This window comes from Clytia hemisphaerica, unplaced genomic scaffold (assembly GCF_902728285.1).
Source record: "Clytia hemisphaerica strain Z4C2 unplaced genomic scaffold, Clytia hemisphaerica genome assembly, whole genome shotgun sequence".
In the NCBI taxonomy this organism is placed as follows: Eukaryota; Metazoa; Cnidaria; class Hydrozoa; order Leptothecata; family Clytiidae; genus Clytia; species Clytia hemisphaerica.
Genome location: NW_027103962.1, coordinates 958,625 through 981,514, shown reverse-complemented (window position 1 = coordinate 981,514; position 22,890 = coordinate 958,625). Strand labels below are relative to the sequence as shown.

Here is a 22,890-nt window from a genome sequence, read left to right as displayed (position 1 = left end):
TTTTCCTTTCGCTTGCAATACAAAACAACTTATCAAAAGAATGTTTTTATCTTTTTAATGGCCATTCGATTCGGGATTTAAATCTTCTTTTTTTTCGAATGTTTTGATGTTGATTTCATCTAAATAGAAAGAAAGAAGAAAAATCGGAAGAGAAAAACAAAAAAAAGAAAGAGACACAATGCAATGGAGAGAGAAAAGTTGATATTACTGATATTTTTTTAATTGACGATAAACCAGTTATCACACCCCTTTTACTTGTACAATATTGGACAAATTTTTCTCGTTTAAAGTTTTCTAAATTTTCCCTGTCTGAAGGCTCGGAAAATCTGACGAAAAATCTGAATTCGAAAAATATATCCCATATTGTACTTGGTTCATAACGGTGCCATAACTATTACGTAATAACAGGTTACTCTATTCTTTGGGCTTGAAAAAATGCCTGACCACGAACCTTGACACTTATCAACCATATTTTCTTTACACTTTAGATGCGATCGCCAAAGTTGATCCAGTGATGACGACAGTTTCGGAGGCACCTTTTGGTAAAGTGCTTTTGAAATGTGGTCAGCAAGATTTGATGAAATATTTACTCGATTTTGTTGTTGTTCATTTTCCTGGTGTGTCAAACCTTTTTGAGGTATTTTTTTTATTGTTTCAATAAGTTTGATAGGTATATAGAAGATGTGCTTGCAGGGATTCTCACACTTGAGGTGTAAGATACAATGTAACAATTGACAACTGGAGAGGTCTTCCCGTTTGTTCGTGAGAAATGGGTATAATAAAGGCTGTCTTTCGTTTTGTTTTTGCTTTCACGCCATATTTTGATACTTGAGAAATTTATTCTTACTTTAGAGTATCTTTGTGTTCGTCATTTTGTTAATTGAAGTTGTTTTGTTAAGGCTTGGGGACACGAGAATTTTTTTTCGCGTTATGGTGCAATGCAACATGATCCATCTCACCAACCCGAAACGCTTTCTCGTGTCTCCACCTCATTTTTCTTTCTAACAAGAAAGTCTCTTTTGGGTATTTCCCTGACTTTTTGTCCCATGAAACAAAAAAAGAAACCATGGGACACTTTTTTCTTGTGTTGGTGGGGTAGAATATGCTGCGTTGTACCAACTCGAAAAATATTTCTCGTGTTCCGAAGCCTTTATTAGTCTATTTCATAGGATTCGTGCATCTATTACATGTCATTTTATATTCAATTTAAAGAGGAAAAATGCACGAATCTGTACAGTTCGAGAGAGACGTTGAGAAAAATTGATTTTTTGTCATCATTCAATTGACTTGAGAATTCAAGAGCTTTTAATTCTATTGTTGTTGTCTTTGTAAAACTTTTAATATTATTTCGCAAAAGAGTGTTCAACCATAAAAAGTTGGTTGCTGCAGTGACGTAGAAAAACACGAATCCTATTAAATAGGCTATAATTGTTTTTTTTTCAGCTTCTCTCCGAATGCCTTCTCATTGAAATGAATAAACTTGTGCAAGAACTAAACAAAGCAAACATCGAGACAGAAGAAGACCAAGGGATGGAAGAGAATTCAAAGACTGAATATTTTCAAAGCATCCCAATGCTTCATTTGACGTACGAAAAATGCAAAGATTCATTCGCAAACGCTATTCAACTACTCCGAACGTTACCACATTTAATTCAAGGAGTTTTCAACAAGTTGGAGAGTGGTGTTGTAAGCTTTCATTTTTGCTTTGCTAAAGCTAGAGAAACGGTCAATATCTGTTTTGGTTTTTACATGCCTGGTTTAAAAGTTCTCAACTTCAGTTGAGCTACAATCTGACAATGTCTGTCTGTATGTGTGTGTCTGTCTGTCTGTCTGTCACAAAAACTTTAGGGCAGCCTGGAGACTTAAAAAATGCTTGGATTTGGCTGAAATTTGGGCACACTTGTTCATTCGGTGAATATCTGAGGGTATTTTTTTCATTTTTTAAAAATTTTGATTTTTGGGGCCTGGGGACGAGTTTTCGTCAAAACGAGGCTAAAACTTTGGGGCCGCCTGGAGACTTCAAAAATGGTTGGATTTGGCTGAAATTTGGAACACTTGTTCCTTGGGTGAATATCTGGGGGTGTTTTTTTTATTTTTCAAAAATTTTGATTTTTGGGGCCTGGGGACGAGTTTTTCTCTAGAACGAGGCTAAAACTTTGGGGCAGCCTGGAGGCTTCAAAAATTTTTCGATTTGGCTGAAATTTTGCACACTTGTTCCTTGGGTGAATATCTGGGGTTCTACAATTGGGCCTATGATTAGTTTGAAGGCACTGAAGTTGAGCCCAGTGCGTTGCGCACGTTCGACTATTTATTAATGTAGGAAAGTATAAGTATAAAGTAGAATGAAATAGAATGAATCGAACACTTTTTACGGCTTTTCGTTTGAAATTTCGCCTTTTCCAACACTTTGAACTGGATATCATTTTGCTTCAACTCTTTAAAACATTCTGGTGACTTCTTTCATGACACTGTTTTGTTATATTATCTCACTTTCTCATAGCCACTGGACATTATCGCACTGAACGAATTTCTAAACGACTTGCTACCTGAAGATGACCCTATTGAGGATGTGAAAGTTTATGCAGCTGTCAAAGGCCTCAAAAAGACCATTCAAACTATTTTACTGCACTGTGAACGAGATGAGTTAAGGTAGAAGCTGTCATTTTTCGTTGGGTTTTATAAGAATATTTTTGTTGTTTTTTTATTGTTTTTTCTCCAATGTTTATGGCATGGTTAGGAACAAATCAGGAAGATTTTTTTTAGCATTTTGTCACATTTTTTGACATATTATAAAACCTGCAAATTTTAGAAAATGGGCTCAAGTGAAGATGTTGCATTTATTCGTCAACGATGTCGTCTATTCTTCATCGAAACCTCAACAAAGTTCTGGAACCCTTGCACTGAATGCTCTTTATAAGGTATTCGATGCTGTAGTTTTTATCAATGTTTATTAAACATCGAATTTTGAGTCATTAATTTTTGGGAGTTTCTAAACGTCGACCAAAAATGACGACCACGACCGGCGACCACGACTACGACCAGCGACCAGATAAATTATCGAGTTTTTTCCCTTCCTCCAACGTAGAGTGTTTCTCCTAATCATTTGAATATATATCATATTGAAGAGTAAGCTCACCCCTGTCTCATCTATTTAAAGCCACGTGCCAAATACGTAAATTTGCACCATTTCGACGCTCTTGATTATGGTGTCAATTTCTATCCTTTTGTATTATCAGCATCAAAATAATTAGTGGCACAAAACTTTTTGAAAATGGTTTGAGAAGCTTTGTATTTCATCATCAGATTGTTATTTCTGTTGAAATTAGTCATTTTGTCAGCATAAAGACAATAGAATAATTAATTAGATTCAAATCTCTAAAACTGGCCTCCCCAATTATTTCCTACTGACAAGTTCTATCTATTCATACTAAAGGTATCTCATTCAGCATAATTAAAATATTTGGTGTAACAAAGCTTAAAAACATCATACTTAATTACCCTGTCAATATGTTTGTCAAGAAAATGACTGGTTACTTCAAAGGTCACTTTTTAGTATTCTGAGGACTTGATTTAAACATTCTCTTCGGCGGAGAGAGCAGATAAGCTCGATAATCCAAATTTATCTGGTCGCCGGTCGTGGTCGCTGGTCGACATTTCTGGTCGATGTTTAGAAACTCCGTTAATTTAATTATTATTATTATTATCTTAGGTATAATATATTTCCCTGTCCTCCCTTGCTCCATATTTGGGCACTGTTATTTTTATCTATATTCCAGGATATCAGTATTTAATACTCGTATTTTTATTTTGAAGCATATCCAAGATCTTCCAGATGCAATGTGCAGTATTGAATCATGGATCATCTTCGAAAAGTTTTTGAAAAACACCGTCGTCAAGAAAGATGGGTATAGTCATTTTGCACGAACAATATTTTGAGTATTTCTGTAGGGGTTCTTTTAAACGCCCCCTCGAATAAACGCCCCTCCCTAAAGGAAAAATTTTTCAATATGGCTACTAAAAGATTGTTTAATAAACGCCTCCTTCTTTTAAACACCCCCTCGAAAAAACACCCCTCCGCAAGTCAAAGAAATCTTGATAAACACCGGGCGTTTATATACTAGTATATATTTTCGTTGATGCTAGTATTTTTGGTTCAAATTCTTTGATGAACTTAACATTATGTGATTTCTATATTTATTATTTTTTGGACCTACCTGGAGGTCCTATAAATTTACCTTTGTTCGTCTGTCCGTCTGTCCGTCCGTCCGTCTGTTACCAGCTTTTCTCGAGATTGGCTCATTAGTTTTTTCTGGTTTTTGGCACAAAGATGCAAAATGGCAATGCCCAAAATGTGACGGAGCCCGATTTTCGAAAAAAAATTTATTTGGGCAAATTTGGGCCAAAAACTACCTAAAAATAGGGTTTTTTGGACTTTGTGCAAAATCCTGTCATTACTTTTTTCTGATTTTTTGTACAAAGATGGAGGGCAAGATTCTCTAAAGAATGGCTGAAGTGGTTTTTCCCGGAAAATTCTTATTCGCCTTAAAAAACGGATTTTCGTATTTTGGGGGAAATTCCCTATAACTAAATAAGAAAATATAGCTTTTCTCAAAGTTGACTCATTATTTTTTTCTGATTTTTTGCACAATGATGCAAAATGGCAATGCCTAAAATGTGACGGAGCCCGATTTTCGAAAAAAAATTTATATGGGCAAATTTGGGCCAAAAACTACCTAAAAATAGGGTTTTTTGGACTTTGTGCAAAATTCTGTCATTACTTTTTTCTGATTTTTTGTACAAAGATGGAGGGCAAGATTCTCTAAAGAATGGCTGAAGTGGTTTTTCCCGGAAAATTCTTATTCGCCTTAAAAAACGGATTTTCGTATTTTGGGGAAATTCCCTGTAACCAAATAAGAAAATATAGCTTTTCTCAAAGTTGACTCATTATTTTTTTCTGATTTTTTGCACAATGATGCAATGCCTAAAATGTGACGGAGCCCGATTTTCGAAAAAAAATATATTTGGGCAAATTTGGGCCAAAAACTACATAAAAATAGGGTTTTTTGGACTTTGTGCAAAATTATGTCATTACTTTTTTCTGATTTTTTGTACAAAGATGGAGGGCAAGATTCTTTAAAGAATGGCTGAAGTGTTTTTTCCTGGAAAATTCTTATTCGCCTTAAAAGACGGATTTTCGTATTTTGGGGAAATTCCCTTCAACCAAATAAGAAAATATAGCTTTTCTCAATGTTGACTCATAATTTTTTTCTGATTTTTTGCACAATGATGCAAAATGACAATGCCCAAAATGTGACGGAGCCAGATTTTTAAGGAAAATTTTTTTGGGTAAATTTGGGCCAAAAAAACAGCTTAAAAGGTTTTTTGGGTCTGAATGGTTTAAGTGATTTTCGTATTTGGGGACATTCCTTTTTACCATTTTACATTATTCAACACACAAGCTTTATTTTTCCATTCTGAATTTTTGTACAATTTTATTGTCACTTTTTTCTTATTTTCATCTGATGTTAATCATTTGGTAGGTCCATTCAGCATGTTGCTTGTTTAAATTAGTTTTTGTTTACCTGATTCCTTCTTTTACTTTAGTGATGATACATTACGAGAAAATTGTTTACAATTTTTTATTGACGTTGTGGTAGAGTTTTGTTTTTCCAAAGAAGCTTTCGAACGAATCGATCAAGAAACGGTTATCCCACACATCATGGGATATGCGTTCACTCAAAACGCTGGTGGTGGCACAAAAAGATTTTCTCCCGTTGAAGATTATCATGATGACTCTCCAGTGATCAGATCCTTCATCCTGCAACAACTTCTTAGCAGGTAATAGAAAATGTTCATGACAAAATAATTTTCAGCCATTTTTCAATTTTTCCTGATTTATTTGTTATTAATTGTCGGACTAATTTGACTTTAAAAGCCTTGACTTTTTTACGTAAAACATTTCCTAGAAGGGTCGTAAGTTTCACAATGGAATGAAATCTTTTAGTACTGTATTAGAAAGGAGACGTTTATTCGAAAGGGCGTTCATTTGAGGGGGTGGCGTATATTGAAAAGCTTTTCTTCAAGGAGGGATGTTTATTTGAAGGGGTGGTTAAAAGAAGGGGGTGTTTGTTCGAAATATCAAGTATCACAGAATAAAGGGGCATCAATTGTCAGTAACGTAAAAAGGTTCTACATGAAGATACTTCCAAGCTATTTTCAATGAATAAGCCACAAACTTTTACATTTACAGGGGAATAAAGGTTGAAAAATACATTGAAGATTACCTCGAAGAAAATCTGAGATTGATTCGAAGATCAACAAATAATAAAGCAGAAGCTGATGTCTGGAATATGTGCAAAATCTTTATCTACTGTTATCAGGTAAAAAGCTAAGCGTACAAGCTACACGCTTTTTCTTTATAAGAATATACTTTATAAGAATATTCATGATGAAATTGGCCAGAAAATATACCACCGTCTTAGAATCCGGAAACTGAACTTAAAGAAAGCCATTGTTAGGCAATTTCCCTGTAAATCGCTAATTATTCCCTAGCAATGCTAAAAGCTTTCAAAAAATATCAAATTTTTTCTTTGAGGTATGCATTGCATGCTAGATTTAGCCTCAGTTTGGGTTCTTGGTGAAAAAGAAAAACACCATGCTTTAAAAAAAAAGAATTAAGTTCCCGCCAAAATTTCTTTTTACCGCCATCCGCCAAATTAAATTCCCGCCAAATTAAACATTTTGAAAATATGATCTCTTTTAAGGTGTTTTTGCTATTTTTTGCCATCTTAAGGTTGATATTTTTAAGCGACCACCAAATTAAATTCCCGCCAAACTTAGTTTTTTCGTCCATCCGCCAAATTAAATTCCCTCTGAAAAAACTTTTTTGGCCATCCGCCAAATTAAATTCCCGCCAAAATTTCTTCCTTTAAGGTAAATTCTAAAGATTCAAGACTTTTTGAGGAAGACAAACCAAGTATATAGTGGAGTCTCCATAAATCGAATCTGCACGGGAACACAAATTTGTTCGAGTTATGAAATTTCGAAATACTGTGTAAGGTTTATAAGGTATTAGTAAGAGAAAGGACGAGAAAACCGAGTTATAGAGGTTCAAGTTAAAGACCCTCTCTACTGTATATGTCGTACAGTAGCGTAGACAAGAGGATCGCAAAATTTGTGGAGAAGAGCAGATTTTTATGATTTTTATTTTAATTGCCATGTCATTAAAAAAAGCTCTCCTATACAAATTTTGCGCCCCTCTTGTCTACGCTACTCAACTATCGTATGTCGTGATTCTAAAGTGAAAAGAAAAATAAGAATTAGTATATAATTAGACTGGGAATCCAGTCGTTTATAACGTTTTTGTTGAAAGCGGGAAATTTTTATGTCGTTAAAATAAACGACTGGGCTAAGGTGGTTTCCGTAGCTTACGGGAGTTCCAGCAGGGCCCGCAGATTTCTGCGGGGTGAGAAAACAATCATATACAACAAAATATATAAACAAATAAAAATTTCAGCCAATGAGAATTTCTAAGTGAAAGAAAAAAAAACAAACCAAAACAAACCAACAAGACCCCCTGAAAATGTTATCCAAAAACATAAAAAAGAGAACTTTATGAAAAGTTTGTTGTGCACAAAATATTCTAGACGACTATATTGATGCTCCTGTCGAGTTTTCTACTTCCTATTTTTTACTGAGTTAAGTCGTCTGAGCATGCTAGACTAGTATATAATTGAAACTATATGACGCAATACCAATACAAACCCCACTTCTATATATTTAGGATCATTTAACAAATACAAAGTTCAATGTTTTCAAGAGGAACGGAGAACTTACACGTCATTATCTTGATCAAGTTTCCACAACACTGAAAGAAGCTCGCGATTATTTCTCAACATCTCGACCAAACAACTCCCTGGACGTTCAACTGCTTGAAAAAATTGCTCAAACTAGGGTCTGTCTGTCGGCTTGCGCAGATATTCTATCTACAGATGGATCAACGTTTATACAACAAAGTAACGACCCCAATTTGAAAAAGGAACATGAAATTGTAATCGCCGCTCTTAGCCTTCTCATCAGACAAGTCAAAAACACAGACGTGCACATGTTTTTACACCGTCAAATTATTCACCTCCATGGTAAACAAGAATTGCACAAGATCAGTACCGAAAATCCCTGGTCTGCTCTAGACACACCTGGAAACGACCAAAATGTAAGCATATACTTATTCGAAGACTTAGCCGAAAAGATTTCATACTATGATTTCTTGTTGCTTTTCAAATCTTATTATTACTTGTAGATAGCATTCCACCTCTTTCTTATACTTCATGGTAATTTTTAGATGCTTGAAAATTGCTTTGCCCCTTCTCTTTTCTATTCGTCCCCATTAAATGAATACCAAATGCATTTTACATTATCATTAATTTTAGAACACAAACTTTGATCGGTTTTTGGTTTACGACGAGCAATACAAAGTAATGCGAACGACCATATCCACCTTTTTCTTGCATCCTGATGATCCAAGACAACTCCAGCGAATCTCGAATAAGGTTGGGAAAACGAAATTCTCTACTGTTTGTCCCTATCGGAAGTCTGTGTAAATGTAACGAAAGCCATTTTGAGGAATTTTTTAGACACTAGTCACTCAAGTCAAGGATAAATCAAACATAAAAAGCTGAAGATTGTGTGAATCCAAGACAACTCCCGCAAATCTCGAATAAGGTTGAGAAAACGATATTCGGAAATAATCAAGTTGTGTAAAACAGAGTCATTTTACAGAAATATTTAAGTCAAGGGAATTTGTTAAAAAAAAAAATTTTCTCGATGAGAATGAAGAAGAAAAAGAAAACGAAAATTTTTCTAGATTCCCCTTTGTTATTCTCAGCTTATTTCTTGTTTAGACGAAAGACCACATCAAAGAATTGGCAACGCTTCATTTCGAAGTGTTCTCCGATATCCAAATCAACCAACAGGTTTTTACATCAAATATTATCAAATTAATATGACCTTGGTCAATCTTTTAAATTCTATTCACATGTACTTTAAGGGAGCTAATTTTGACGAGCGGTAAGAATCATGAAAGTTTTTAATTTTTGCGAGAACTTATTCTGGCGATTGATGAATTTTTTCAATTTTTGAGGGAGCTAATTTTTGTGAATGCATAGTGTGCAGAGGGGTCTGAACCCCCCCATTAATATTTCATCCCCCCCTATAAAGGTATCCCCCCTATTTTTAAAACTTTTTGATCCCGCACCCTTTTACAGGGGTCCGAGCCCCCAGCATATAATTTGTACTCCCAGTATTGGGGAAGAATTTTGATGAATGAAATATATTTTTCAGTGTGAATTCGTACCAATAGTCAATGAACTTGAAAACACTAGCAAATAAACAGTAAACTAATAATAGTAAAACTAGGAAAAATAAGAAATAAGACAAAAAGTTACTATCCCCCCCATTTTTATTTGATCCCCCCCCAGAAAAAAAAAAAAAAAGTATAAAGCCCCAACCCCCCAATTGCCCATCCCCCCCCCTATAAAGCCTTCCTTGAAAACTCGGATCCCCCCCCCTTAAAAAAGGGGGGGGTTCATACTATGGAATGGCAGCGTAAATCTGTTCTATTTTGCCTTATTTGAAGCTTTTTTGTGAACTCAAGTAAAGTCTGTCCAGATATAATTGGCAGTGGAAACAAGAATGCCTGTAACTTTTGATAGTCAAATATAATTATAGAAATTTTTTTTGCTTGTTTTAGAGAATCAAAGGTGCTGTATTTGAATGTATTTTTGGTTGAAAAATTCGCGATTTTAAGCGGTTAAATTTGCGATTGCAAAAATTGAGCTTTTTTTCTACTTATGCTATAACGTTTATCTTTACACCAGTGGTAGTTCAACCTTAGGTTAAGAAGTTTGTTAAATTTCAAGGCAAACAGAAAAGTCCTTCAGAAGATATGGGACCCGAAATACCCCTTGGTAGCACTTTTCTGTGAAATATCAAATCTCCAACTTATTACTAAAAACGGGGGTTATGTTATCTTTTTTGTAAACAAACTGTATGCAGCGGATACAAAATCAAAACAAATGTCACATGTCAAAATAAAAAATCAAACCAAATATGGCTAATTTTGATTGTTCAATTGTTTTACAAGTTTGTTTTGGACACGTGATTTTAATTGTTCTTTTTAATGACACGTGGTTCGGGCAATGTTTACATTTTACTACTGTAATGTCCCTTTAAGTGTTGGTGCATTGGTATTATTGCTATTGGTATCATTTATTATCTCGAAACGAATTGAAATCACAGTATAATTGTTTTTATTGAAAAGATAAGCATGAACTTATATTACCTTTGCTATTTTTAAGTCTAAAGAACTTTGCTAATTCCCAAAACACTAAACACAGTTTGGCTATGAGGTCATTAAACAGATCGTAAAATGTGTTATGATCGAAAAACTGTTTTTTTATCAATCATATCACTACCCCCGTTTTTAGTAATAAGTTGGAGATTTGATATTTCACAGAAAAGTGCTACCAAGGGGTATTTCGGGTCCCATATCTTCTGAAGGACTTTTCTGTTTGCCTTGAAATTTAAAAAACTTCTTAACCTAAGGTTGAACTACCACTGGTGTAAAAATGAACGTTATATCATACGTAGAAAAAAAGCTCAATTGTTGCAATCGCAAATTTAACCGCTTAAAATCGCGAATTTTTCAACCAAAAATACATTCAAATATAGCGCTTTTGATTCTCTAAAACAAACAAAAAAAATTTCCATAATTATATTTGACTATCAAAAGTTACAGGCATTCTTGTTTCCACTGCCAATTATATCTGGACAGACTTTAGTTATTTAGGCAAAATACCAAAAAATTTAATTTTTGCGAGAACTTATTTTGGCGATTGAGCAAAATAGTAATTCTGGCGGGAACTACTTTTTCGGCCCCTCTTACGCTGGCCCCTTTAACGCCGGCCTTTATTACGCCAAGAGCCTAAAAATAACGCCAATAAGGGCCGGCGTAAAAAGGGCCGACAAGGTAATTTGGGCGAACTTTGTCTAAATTTGCCGAATTCGTCAAAATTAGTTTCCACCAAAATAAGTTCCCTTAAGGTGTATGGCGGTAGCCTTTTTTCAAATAGCCTGTAATAGTATCTTCTATATGTGCAGTAAAAGCAACTACAGTATTCCCTTCTCTATTTCAGCAAAAGGATGTTTTGACAAAAGAAATGAAACTTAAGGTATGTAAACAATATTAATACATACTCGAATGCGTGTTCTCATTGGTGCAGTTTATTTTCAGAGTAAAGAATTTTTGAATAAAAAGATTTAACATAACTTACTTTTCTATGTTGAACGGTGGAAAAGAATGCGGCTATTATATTTTGATTTTTCCTCAACTTACTTTACTAGAACTTGGACAACTATTTAACAATGACAAGACAGAATGATGACAAAAACATCTTGGAATTCTTATACCATCTTGCTGTGGTTTTGAAACACTCCAAAAGTGATTTCATCGCCGTGTTCCAAGCGCTTGCAAACAGTCCTCAAACTTTGAAGGTAATCATAGAAAAATCTATACAGAGCATCATCTACTTCTATTCCTTAGGTATCGCCTTTTGAATCTGGGGAGGGGGTTAGGCACTCAAGGCTAGGGTTCGGCCTCGAGGGGTACCTTTTTTAGGCTTCCCAAACTACTCTAAGGGTCGCGAGAGAAAGTTTTCTGTAAGCGTGTAAAAAGTTAGAAAAACGTTGTTATGGCAAAATTTTGGGAAATCTGACCATTTCTTTCTTAGATTTAAAAAAAAGATTAGTAAAAAAATGCACCATTAGGGTTGATTTTTTGCTCAAATTTTGCTTAATTTTTTCTGCACTGTAAAAGCTCTGATTTTGAGACCCAAATGGTTGTCCGCAAATACAGTGGTTTTCAGATCGAATGCCTCCACTCCCCATCCCTTTTGAATAAAAGAGTGTTTTCCGGAGTCAAAAAATATGTGAGAAATCTACTAATTTATTCCCTTTCTTTTACGCATAGAACTGTTACCTTCCTGCCATGCCGAGTGATAATTTTTCTGCAATAATGGCTGTTGGTACAAAGCGCTATGGTGAGTAACTGGAATGTTCCTTGAAATTTTATCATGAATTGTGATACTTTGTATATCAGGCAAAAATAAAAAAATGTAGTGTTTCCGGAAACTGGCCGGGTGAAAAAAAGATAATTTTCTGACCCGACCGCAGACTATGGGTTCATCTATATGGTTCATAAATTATCATAAAGAAAATCAAGTTGATCGTTCAAGCTATCTAACGCCGTTTGGTTAGATATTCCCGCTTGTTAATCAAGTTTTGTTCGTCAGTAGTTGATACATTAGTATTCAGGCCTTACTTCATACTGTTTGTATATAAAAGTTATCTTTAAAGTTCTATTTCAATGATCTTAAGTTATCAAAAATAGCATCGCGGAAGAAAAAAAGAAGCAATACGCTCTTCTCGAAATAATTGCGTAGCCTCGTTCTCAAAGACTTGTTGCTATGATACTTCAACTGTCTTTAGACATGGGAGCGTTTGTGGTTTTGTATCAAAATTGAAAATTATCATGTGGGAAAACATATTACATGTGTAAATGTCTTTTGAAGTAATTCTTTCATTTGAAAACAAGGCCTATATTAGGCCTGATTTATCTAAAGAAGTGTGTGCAATTTCTTAAGACGAAAAAATCAATTTCGTTACCTCTAACTTACTAGCAATTACTGAAAAATTATTATCATGTGGGAAAACATATTACATGTGTAAATGTCCTTTGAAGTAATTCTTTCATTTGAAAACAAGGCCTGTATTAGGCCTGATTTATCTAAAGAAGTGTGTTTTGTGATACATAATAAAAGATAAATTTCTTTAACTCTTCTAACTATGTATCATTACAACTTTTTTTGTAGAATGTCCTTGTGGATACCCTTATGTTATCACTGAGGTAATACCTATTTTCATCCATAATGCACTGTCAGGAGTAAGCTAGTCAATATTTGTCGAAAGCTTTCTTATTAGAACAATGGACTGTTCCGTTAAAAAACCATACATGGGGTGGACGAACCTTTTCATTTCAAAAGAAAATTACTGAAAATGTGTGGACCCCCTGGAAAATGGTAAATTTTGCAAAAATACCCTTGGAAAGATTTTTTTCATATCTTAAAGCGAGGGTGGACGAACTAAAATCAGTCTTTTACCCCTTTAAATTTTAGAGTAATTCTTTACCTTTATTCTTTAAAGTTTTCTCGGAATACCCTCTGGAAATGTTCGTCCATTCCCCTGTGCTGTATGGATATAAAATGGAATGGCCCAATCTCAAAACCGAACGTTTTTGCCCTGATTCGTTTGTTTTTGTCTCCTTTTTGAAGGATTTCCATCCAGACTCCTCTGACTTATTTCTAACCCCAAGATTTTTTAGTTTTGAGATTGCTCACACCGATCCTGCTTAATCATCCCGGGTCATTAGGTGTCAGGTACCATTGTTATAATATTTGATAAATAATATCCATTTCAGTTTCTAAGGCCAGGTCAGAAAATCCGCGTGTGAGCAAAGGCCAGGGTCGCATATAAACAAAATATAAACCGAAGGGAACGGGTCCATCTACACCAGCTCGGTATAACTCGCCAATTCTACTTATTTCATTTTAGTGTGGTGGTGCAATGCAGGAGTTTGCTTGTCCGCAATGTCGAAGGACTATTGGTGGCTCAAATCACAGTATTCTGCCCGGACAGAAATTGATTACTAATGCAAAGTATGTATCTAAGACCATGTTCAGACGTATCGTGCTGTATCGTTCCGAAACGAAACGGTTCCGAAACAAGTGTGAACGTCAAAATTCGAAACGTCAAAAAAGAACACGTTTCAAAGCAAAACAGATCGAAACGGTTTCGTTCCAATTTTATTGGAATGGAACTTCTCCGTTTTCTTGCTCCGAAACGTTCCGAAACCAATATGAACACTCTCAATCCGTAACGGAAACCATACCGGAACGATACAAAACCCGTAACGTGTAAACATGGTCTCAGTCGATAATTGGAAATGTCTGAATACTTTTTGTATCTGGCATTTTCCATTAATTTGCACCTCTCCATTTTTGGAGTACATTTTAACGAGAACTTTGGGAAACTTGAGAAATTTAGATGCTTTGATATCTTGATAATTTGCTAAGGTCCACTTTATTTTTTTTATTTTTCATTCTACTGTAGACAATCATCTTTCTATCTCACTCTCGAGTCATGTTTCTGTGATTTAATTGCCACAGTTGCCTCTCTCGAATAAAATAGTATCAAATTATAGACAGTAGACTGTACCTAGTAGACCTAGTATTCATCCTCGAATCTGTTTGTTAAAGTGTAAGCTTTAAGTTGTTGCTCTTTCTTGCTATCCTGTTAAACCCATGTACCAGCGAATTAGAGTTAATACGACTATGGTTTCAACATGGTAGCAAAGGAGTGCACACTTAAAGTGAATAGACTTAAGTATCGAGCAATTTTCTTGAATTTTTCTCCTTGATCTTTTATCACCATAGAGATGACACAAAACCTGGTCATTGTCTTGGTGATGCAAAGAAACGCTCCTTAGATGCTATTCCTGAACGAGAATTGACGAGAATCTCGGTAGTTTTACAACGAATTCTCATCCACCTTTCAATGCTTCTTGGATACTTGAAAGGTCATCAAATGGTATGTCTATTAAGATGCTACCTTGAAAATCGCCGAGTTGTTGAAATTTGGCTCGTTTTCATTATAATGTTCATGGTCATTTTTATCAGTTTTGAATTATACTGTATCTCGACCGGCTTGATACACTCACATACTATTTTAAATGATAGAAACAACAGTTAAATTATGAGATGGCATAAGAAGTCATTTCTGTCAAAAATATTAAATAACAATTAAAAACCTTCCTGATTTAAATTTCGAACTCTAAATTTTGATACTAAGTTATCGTAACCGTTATCAATGAACAAAATTTCACCTTTGAATTTAAATATCACAATTACAGGACATCCACGCCCTCATCACGCCCAACCCAACCAAAGATGTGATCCAATTTTTCACGGAGCATGTCTTACACGATCTTTACCTCATCAAGAAAGGTTTGAATCTGAATGAAGATAGAGCAAAACTTGTGGTGCATTTGCTGCTTAAAATACTCATGAAAAACACTAACAAAAATGGTGAGTGTAAAAGGATATGAAAGTTTTACCAAAAGCTTACCAAAGTTCGCTGTAATGGTCGAAAAGAGAGACTTTGCACTGTAACTGTGGTAAAAATTAGAAAATGAACTTGGATTTAATGTCTAAATTTTTATGTTTAGATGCAATGAAAGTTCAACATCTCAACACAGAGAATGGTCGGACTTTGAATGAAAAACGATTTGATGAACAGATTATCAAGAGGTTCACCGACGTGAGTTAAAAAAATTCTCGAAAGTTGACTTTGCAATGTACCGTGGCTTGTTGGTGCCATGTTTAAACTACTTATACTTAGAGGTTCTAAGTCGACTTGTAGTGCTAAGTCAACTTAGGAGTGTTAAGTCAACCTAGAAGTACTAAGTCAACTTAGTAGTGCTCAAGTACCGACTTAATTGCCAAGTTGATAAATTGACTACCCTGCTTTTTAGATCAACCCTTATGATCTTGGCCACAAAACATGCCCATTATTGCCGTACACAACATTATATGCCCAACCTTGCTTTGCATATCAATGTGTACCCCTTTTATATACACAACAAAAGAAGGCCTGCTTCTTACGGAGTTGACTTATGACTTAGTACTTCTAAGTTGACTTACAACTTAGCCCTATTAAGTCGACTTAATACTTGTAAGTTGACTTAGAGCCTATAAGTATGAGTAGTTTACGCATGGCACTAACAAGCCACGGTAGCAATGACTGTTTAAACGATTTCTAAGAACTTTTGACAAGGCTCGGTTGTTTTTGTTTTTTGCCATTTAACCCTAAAATTTTTCTTTTTCAGTTCTTAATGCTAGGGAAAATTAATATAAAACTGAATATCCAAGGGAATAGAAGTGTTGAGGATATCCATGCATTTTGTCCTGCACCCCCTGAATAGCCTCTACCTTTTATAAAGTGCTACCTACCTCCTGGATATCCGCATATAGTATTAAACCGCCTGGATGTCAGATACCCTCAACATAGGGGGGGGGCTATTTCTGGAAAAGGCTAATTAAACATTTTAAACAATTTAGACTTACGCAAATGACTTGGACAATTACACAAACCTTTTGATCAAAGATGATCGATCCTTACAAAGTGTTTTGATGAGACATTTGTATGAAGTTGAATTTCCATATCCATCAACGATCAACGATGTCCACCCGTCACGTTGTTTTCAACTCTGGGGTTATTGGTCTACTATCAATTTGGCCAGTTTTCGGCTTGTTGTTCAACAAAAAGCTGGAATGGCCCAGGTTCCAGTTTCGATTAAAAGAATGGCGACCATTGTGGATAACGTAAGACTGATTCTTTTTATGGGTTTAAAATCATGACCCTTTATATGACAGGATATTTGAACCATGGTGATTTCAAATTTGTAATCAGATATATCTTTCTTAGATATAAAGTTAAAAGCCATTAGTTTTTTTTTTCGAAATTAGAATTATAGAATGTTCAGTAATGAGTTGTATGTTTGATATTCGGTTTTTAGGAGGATATAATTGCCAAGATTAAAGATCTCCCAAAGATTCTTCAGTTACATGAAATCCTCGTCCGACGCTTCAATTTCCGTATTGATCAGAAAACTGCCAAAGAGAAGACGCTGAGAGATGCAATTAAAGAAACACCAGAAGGTTTGTTTTATTTTTCTGTTCGCTAAATAAGGACGGTTATTAAATCAACTGAATAGAGAAAAGCATCACTGGGACAAGACTTTACGCTTATCACACCTATCAAGTGTAAGAAGGCTGGTTCCCACTTGCGTGCGCTTCGATCGCACTTTTCGCCAATGGAGTTGCTTCATTTTTCTTTTGACCAAAAAAAGCGTGGAAGCTTTGCTCGAAAAAGTGCGATCAAAGCGCGTGTGCAAGTGGAGACCGGCCTTAAGAAGGCTGGGTTGAATTTTTAACAGGTACCGAAATTTTGACCTTATTCTTCTTGGTAAACTCGACCCAATCCCTTTGTGGCGTTTAGGGTTAGTAGGCGTATAATTCTCTTCTTTCATCTTCTTTGAATCAATAACTTTGTGAACATACGGAAGAAAAATTTCTCGATAGCCAAAGATACATAAATGAATTACATCTGATGCTTATTATGTATTGTTTGAGCGTCTTCGATTCCATTTGAACTGTCAATGTATTGTTTTAGATTTCAAGACATTTAAAAAACTCGTTGGTCAGATCTCTAAGCTCTGGAAAGAAATGAATACAAGACTGCAGAAACACGGTAAGCGACCTGCGCTTTACATTCAATAAAATCCATTTAGTCAACTCTTTAATTAGCTGTTTCTCGAGTTGTACTCGTACGTTTGGGGAATGGGAAGTATTTTTAGTTGTTTTGGGGGATGATGAAATTAGAGTTCATCTCTCCAATATCATAAAACGAAAAAGTTCTCTTATTATCATGTTTTCTTTTTACAGGTCGACTTCGAGCAGATAAAGACTGTTTCGACCAGGCTTACTCCTTGGATACGCCTCTTGAATATTTCCTGATGAAAGCACATGGTCATGGTTCTGGTCTGATGGCTCTGGCTGACTTTTTAGCTTTCCATCAAAACGAGTGTGGTCTACCATACAAAGCCCAGTTTGAGAAGAAACCAGATGAAAAAACACAAAATTTTATATCTCTTACTGGCATCAAAGACCTTGATTTGGTGAACTACTCGGCAGAGGCAGATCTACTTCCATTGGTCTACACGAATTGTGATTATTCCTTGGAACTTGGTAAAGGTACCAAAGTGGAATACAATTTGGAGAAGATTTCTCAACATTTGACGGACAAGTTATTTTATGGGAAATCTATGATTCGATTTGAAATGAAAGAGTTTGTTTATTTGGACGATGTACACAGTGCACGAAAATTCACCAATCTTAAGAGAAACGTTGATCAGGTATTGATGGTGTCTCAAATCTTAAATGATCCATAATGAGAAATAGTACAAACAGGGGATGGCAAATTTCTGCAAGGAACTTATTTGGCAAGGCGCCATTTTTTTTAAATTTTGACGAGAACTCATAATTGGCAAGATTCGCTAAATTCACCAAAATAAGTTTTTCTAAATGGTAGCTTTGGAATTCTTCGTATCTACTCAGCTTCATCAAAAAATATTGGAGCTCAGAAATTCAAGCAGATTATATGTTATAGATGTTTACTTCTTTCTCCTACAGTGCGACATGCTTTTTGGAGACCAACGCAAAATGGTGATGGAATTGAAAGAAATTTCTGACGTCACACACGCTCTAAACGCCGTTGAAATTTCTATCGGATTTTTGACGTCAACAATCACACCAGCTGATAAAGAACAGCCTTACGAGAAATATCTTCAAGATTCTTTGAAAATGAACGTCGAAAAATATCTTCCTAGTAGAACGGTATGCCAGATTTTTTTTTAATTCTGGACTATCTACATGCTCAAAATCTGAAATCGAAATCTGAGGAATTTACGACTTCAATCAATCATTTATTTATTAGGTTAAATCATGACCCCCCCCTCCCCACTAAATACTATTTTAATACGGCGTTCTTTTCTTTAGATGCGAGGTACGTTACGTTTGAAACATTTGTATTCAGCTTGGTTGATGTTGACCATTGAACGCGCCATACGGCTGGACATGCAAGATCAAGTAAAATTTCTTCATTTTATTAATAACATTTAAAAGAGCACGTCGAAACGCCTACTACCTACCACCTACTACCTACCATTTAATACTTACCACCTACTTCTTACCCATTTACATTCTAAAAGGACAGGGACAGTGAACTTTTTTTTTCTTTACAGAATCCATTCGATTGTCAAAATCGATACTGTTCAGACATGTCGGAAGATCTTGAAAACAAAGTGAAAAGTAGTTTACGCCATTTGGATTCTTTCGAATTGATTTGCTTATTGACTGAATTTCTGGTTTGTGGTGATATCGATTCCAAGCCTGCTGGCTCTGAAGAGTTATCGTAAGTTCATTTATTTCCTTTTTTTAAGGTACACTATTGGGCTGTTCCATTAAATTTCCATGCAGGGAGGGGTGAGGCAAAAAAAGATTTTTAGAAATGTTGTAATACCCCCTGAAAAATGGCAAAATTTGCAAAAGAAGTCTTGGAAAAATTATTTTCATAACCTGAAAAGTAAGGGTGGGCGAACAAAAATTTGTCTATTACCCCCTGGAAATGTTCGTCCACCCACCTGTATGGATATAAAATGGAATGGCCCATTTCGATAAGAACAAACTAAATAAATTATACAAAATTACTCACAAAATGGTAAAATTAAGAAAATTTTTGGGCTTAAAAGTCAAAAAGCTAATAAAACTTACAAAAAACGTGCGTATCTTCCACCTCCCTTTAATTAATATTATAATCCAAAACATACTATATATAAGATTGATAGTAAGGTAATTTTCCACTTCACTAAAATTTGCATTAGCATTCTTAGGGTCAATTTCGGTAATAAAAATAAGCATAATGCTCTAATGCTAGGCATATCTCCAAGCTAAAATACAAAAAGCTAAAATGCAAAAAGATTCGTGCAGCCTTTCTAAAACGCTGACTTTATAGGTTTACTTTTAAAGCTTTCCCGTCGATAAACATTTTCATAAATTACGTCACGAGCAACGCTAACCTCGTTTTCAAAATATTGCTATGGTAATTGATTCCTAGGGGAATTCAAAAATAGTTTACTCATCTGCAAAGATAACACTTAAGGGATTTGATCACATTGATAATGGTTTCAAAACGAGGCAAAACTTGTACTTTAAATAATTTATAAAAAGGCCTACTCCATTGTCAACACTGTTTAAATTTGACGTATTTGTAACCCTTGATGCTTGACATTTTTGGCATTTTTAGACTGGGTGAATCTCTTGAAGTTTACGAAGATCAAAATGACAAGGTAATGAGTGTTGAAATCATTTCTCATATTCCTGACGAAGTATTGACAGCAAATGTTTTTCATTTTTGGAAGATGGTTGCACATACTTACCAAAAGAAAAAGGAGGACACATGAGATCTCTCGATCGTTTATTTTGAAATAACGAATTAATTCAAATGAACCATATATTTAAAATTTGTAAAATCAATTTCTCGTCTAAGCACTTTGTTATACATTAATTGTTAACGACGTCCAAGCACTTTGTCTTTAAACTACAAAAACAATGAAATTTGAGTGTTTGTAAAAAAAACATTATGCGTATGATTGCGAACGGACTTGAATTAACAGTTGGAAAATCAAATTTATAAGTCAAATTTATTTACAGAAAAATAAATTCTATGAATATTCTCAGATCTTTGAAAGAAATTAAAAATTTCTTCGTAGAGAATATTACCGAGGAGAACCTAGAACTTTCTTTTTGTACAACAAAAAGTTTATTTTGAAAGTATTTTAATAGCATTATTTACCACAAAATTTAAAATTTTGAATTCAATATTTTGTTACTATCTTTGATAAAATTTGATAATTAGGATGTAGATTTAAGAGATAGTAACGTAATTTTTGTAATTAATTTTGCCACCGAATATTTTTAGGAAATTAGAAGGAAAGATAATTACAGTCAGGTAAAATAGAATTGTTGATATTTTGCTTGTTTTGTCGCGTTAGTTTATTATATGCACCTAAATATTGTTTTTGAATAATTTTGAATTTTGATATTAATAATTTTGCTACCGATAATTTAGGAAACTGGGAAGATAATATTACAAGTAGGGCGAATTTTTCAGGTTAACTGCAATATTTTCTTTAAAATGTTAAACATTTTGTTTTGTTCATGTTTTTTTTGTTTTTGTACATAATTTAAGATAATATTTTTTATGTTTTCATAATTGCTGAGATGATTATTTCTTCACGTTTTTTCATTAGAAATTTGTAAAAGGGCACTTCTAAAATATTCTTATAATATTTTTATGGTCAAATTCATTTAATGAATTAAATTTTAGTATTTTATGTTTTATTAGCATAATTTTGCACCATCTTACGTTTTCTATTTTAATTCTTTAAAATTTTCTTGCTTTACTTAAAATTTATTAAAAGAATCTTTCAGAATTGAAATGTATCAAATTTTTGACTTTGCTGAGATTATCCTGGATTCCCGCCTGCATTTATATAGCGAAGTGCAAAATTAGACACAGTATTGTAACCATTTAGGAGAAAGAGTTAGCTGTCGAAAAAAATTCTTTGTAAAATTATGCTAACCTTATTGTCGAATATTGTTCGGCAATATATTGTGTAGTCTAAGTAGCCCTTAACGGTTTTGTTTTTAAATAAGAGTGATATCGTTTGCTTGCTCATCGATTTTAATTTACAAACTTTTTCGCATTGAGCTCTTCCAGAAAAAAATTTTACATGGAGGGTGGAGGATATAACAATTTTTAGTGATTTACCCCCCGAACAGGGTGACTTCTGGCCCGCCGGACAATAGGTTATACCCCCCGGACAAGCATCTGCTGACCCCGCGGACGCCCCAAATTACCCCCGGACAGAGCAAATTTACCCCCCGGAGAAGGCAAATTTTGATGATTTTTTGCTACCCCCCGGACAAAATATCCTCCATCCCCCATGTACGAATTTTTTCTGGAAGAGCGCATTGGATTGACACGGATGTGAAGCAAGATTGGTCAGAAAGAAGAAAAGAAAAACATTTTTTGGTTATATCAGCATAATTTAACAATAGGCAGACACTGTTCTGATATGAAATATGTGTCTGATATGAAACGGGAACACTTGTAGAAGCCCTGGAGGAGGCACTCAGGCGAAATTGGGAACGGGGACGTGCCACTGATCAGGGTCCCTTTTTTAGGCTCTATCTGACAGGGTCTCAAATTTACTAATTTTCAACATTTGTACCTGACAGGGACGTATTTATGTTATTTTGAATAATTTTCAGGGTGGAAATTAGAAAAATTTCAATCTATCGTCTACATTTCGTCATTTTTGCCACATTTCAGGGTGAATTTGGGAATTTTTTTCGATTCTCCTTCCGACAGGGTCCCAAATATTCATATCTGACAGGGTCCACTTTTCAAACTACAGCGGCACGTCCCCGTCGGCCGTCAATATGAGTACCCGTCGGCCGTCAATATGAGTACCCCCCCCCCCGGGTAAAAGCAAGACCTTTAAAACAAAGTTTTTTGATAACAGCTCTTTCTAGATAGTTTTATTTATAAAAGAAGAAATCATAGCATGGATCTCCAGGCTAACGATAAACAAGTTATCACACGGTATATATACTGTACATATATAGAGTACAATATTGGATATATTTTTCTCGTTCAGAGTTTCTCTGCACCGTGTGATACAGAGGAAAAAGATTACACGTTTTTTTTTAAGAAATACACTTTTAAGAAACATGAGACTCAGAATGCCCTAAAAACTAAGAAACATCTAAGAAACATGCCGAGGCTGAGAATGAGAAAATAACATTTTTTTAATTCAGTTTTTTTAAGAACCTTCCAATCCTGCCTTCCATGAGGCTGATTATGTCAAAAAGTTTAGAAACATGTAAGAAACATTTAAGGCTCAAAAGGCCGATTTCTTAAGAAACATTGAGGCTGCTTGGTAAAACTAGTTTCTTAAAAAGAAAAACGTGTATGTGAACTTTTGTAAAAAAAAGGCCTATTTTCTCCTAAAAAGACCAATTTTAGAGGTGCTTTGTTTGATCCTGAGAATGTTCGTGTTTCGTGGAATTTAATTCCTTTAAAAGTAAGAAAATT

General features: G+C 34.8%; 2 protein-coding genes across 2 annotated transcripts in view; both read left to right on the top strand.

Moving 5' to 3' along the window:
* Positions 1 to 15,450, top strand: part of LOC136810233 (E3 ubiquitin-protein ligase rnf213-alpha-like) — a 63,792-nt gene extending 48,342 nt beyond the window's left edge. Inside the window, exons 66-83 of the mRNA XM_067066801.1 lie at positions 489 to 637; positions 1,444 to 1,686; positions 2,501 to 2,649; positions 2,810 to 2,918; positions 3,814 to 3,905; positions 5,605 to 5,838; positions 6,251 to 6,380; positions 7,784 to 8,212; positions 8,430 to 8,549; positions 8,901 to 8,972; positions 11,193 to 11,228; positions 11,401 to 11,550; positions 12,026 to 12,095; positions 12,927 to 12,961; positions 13,666 to 13,769; positions 14,547 to 14,700; positions 15,023 to 15,197; positions 15,338 to 15,450. Of these exons, the coding sequence (XP_066922902.1) occupies positions 489 to 637; positions 1,444 to 1,686; positions 2,501 to 2,649; positions 2,810 to 2,918; positions 3,814 to 3,905; positions 5,605 to 5,838; positions 6,251 to 6,380; positions 7,784 to 8,212; positions 8,430 to 8,549; positions 8,901 to 8,972; positions 11,193 to 11,228; positions 11,401 to 11,550; positions 12,026 to 12,095; positions 12,927 to 12,961; positions 13,666 to 13,769; positions 14,547 to 14,700; positions 15,023 to 15,197; positions 15,338 to 15,438 (2,552 nt within the window). The 3' untranslated portion in view covers positions 15,439 to 15,450. The remainder of the gene's footprint in view (positions 1 to 488; positions 638 to 1,443; positions 1,687 to 2,500; positions 2,650 to 2,809; positions 2,919 to 3,813; positions 3,906 to 5,604; positions 5,839 to 6,250; positions 6,381 to 7,783; positions 8,213 to 8,429; positions 8,550 to 8,900; positions 8,973 to 11,192; positions 11,229 to 11,400; positions 11,551 to 12,025; positions 12,096 to 12,926; positions 12,962 to 13,665; positions 13,770 to 14,546; positions 14,701 to 15,022; positions 15,198 to 15,337) is intronic.
* A 222-nt stretch (positions 15,451 to 15,672) lies between these two features.
* On the top strand, positions 15,673 to 21,229 carry LOC136810339 (E3 ubiquitin-protein ligase RNF213-like). The gene is made up of 9 exons (XM_067066895.1): positions 15,673 to 15,687; positions 16,230 to 16,493; positions 16,688 to 16,829; positions 17,344 to 17,421; positions 17,616 to 18,085; positions 18,363 to 18,566; positions 18,729 to 18,818; positions 18,974 to 19,143; positions 20,035 to 21,229. Exons 1-9 carry the CDS (start codon positions 15,673 to 15,675, stop codon positions 20,189 to 20,191), a joined length of 1,590 nt encoding a protein of 529 aa, XP_066922996.1. The 3' UTR covers positions 20,192 to 21,229.
* The last annotated feature ends 1,661 nt before the right edge of the window (positions 21,230 to 22,890 follow it).

What these genes read in the sequence shown, in the direction of transcription:
- LOC136810339 (XM_067066895.1), top strand. An exon ending in TGGCGACCATTGTGGATAAC is followed by an intron (nt 16,494 to 16,687) that starts GTAAGACTGATT and finishes TTCGGTTTTTAG; the next exon opens with GAGGATATAATTGCCAAGAT. An exon ending in GCTGGCTCTGAAGAGTTATC is followed by an intron (nt 19,144 to 20,034) that starts GTAAGTTCATTT and finishes TGGCATTTTTAG; the next exon opens with ACTGGGTGAATCTCTTGAAG.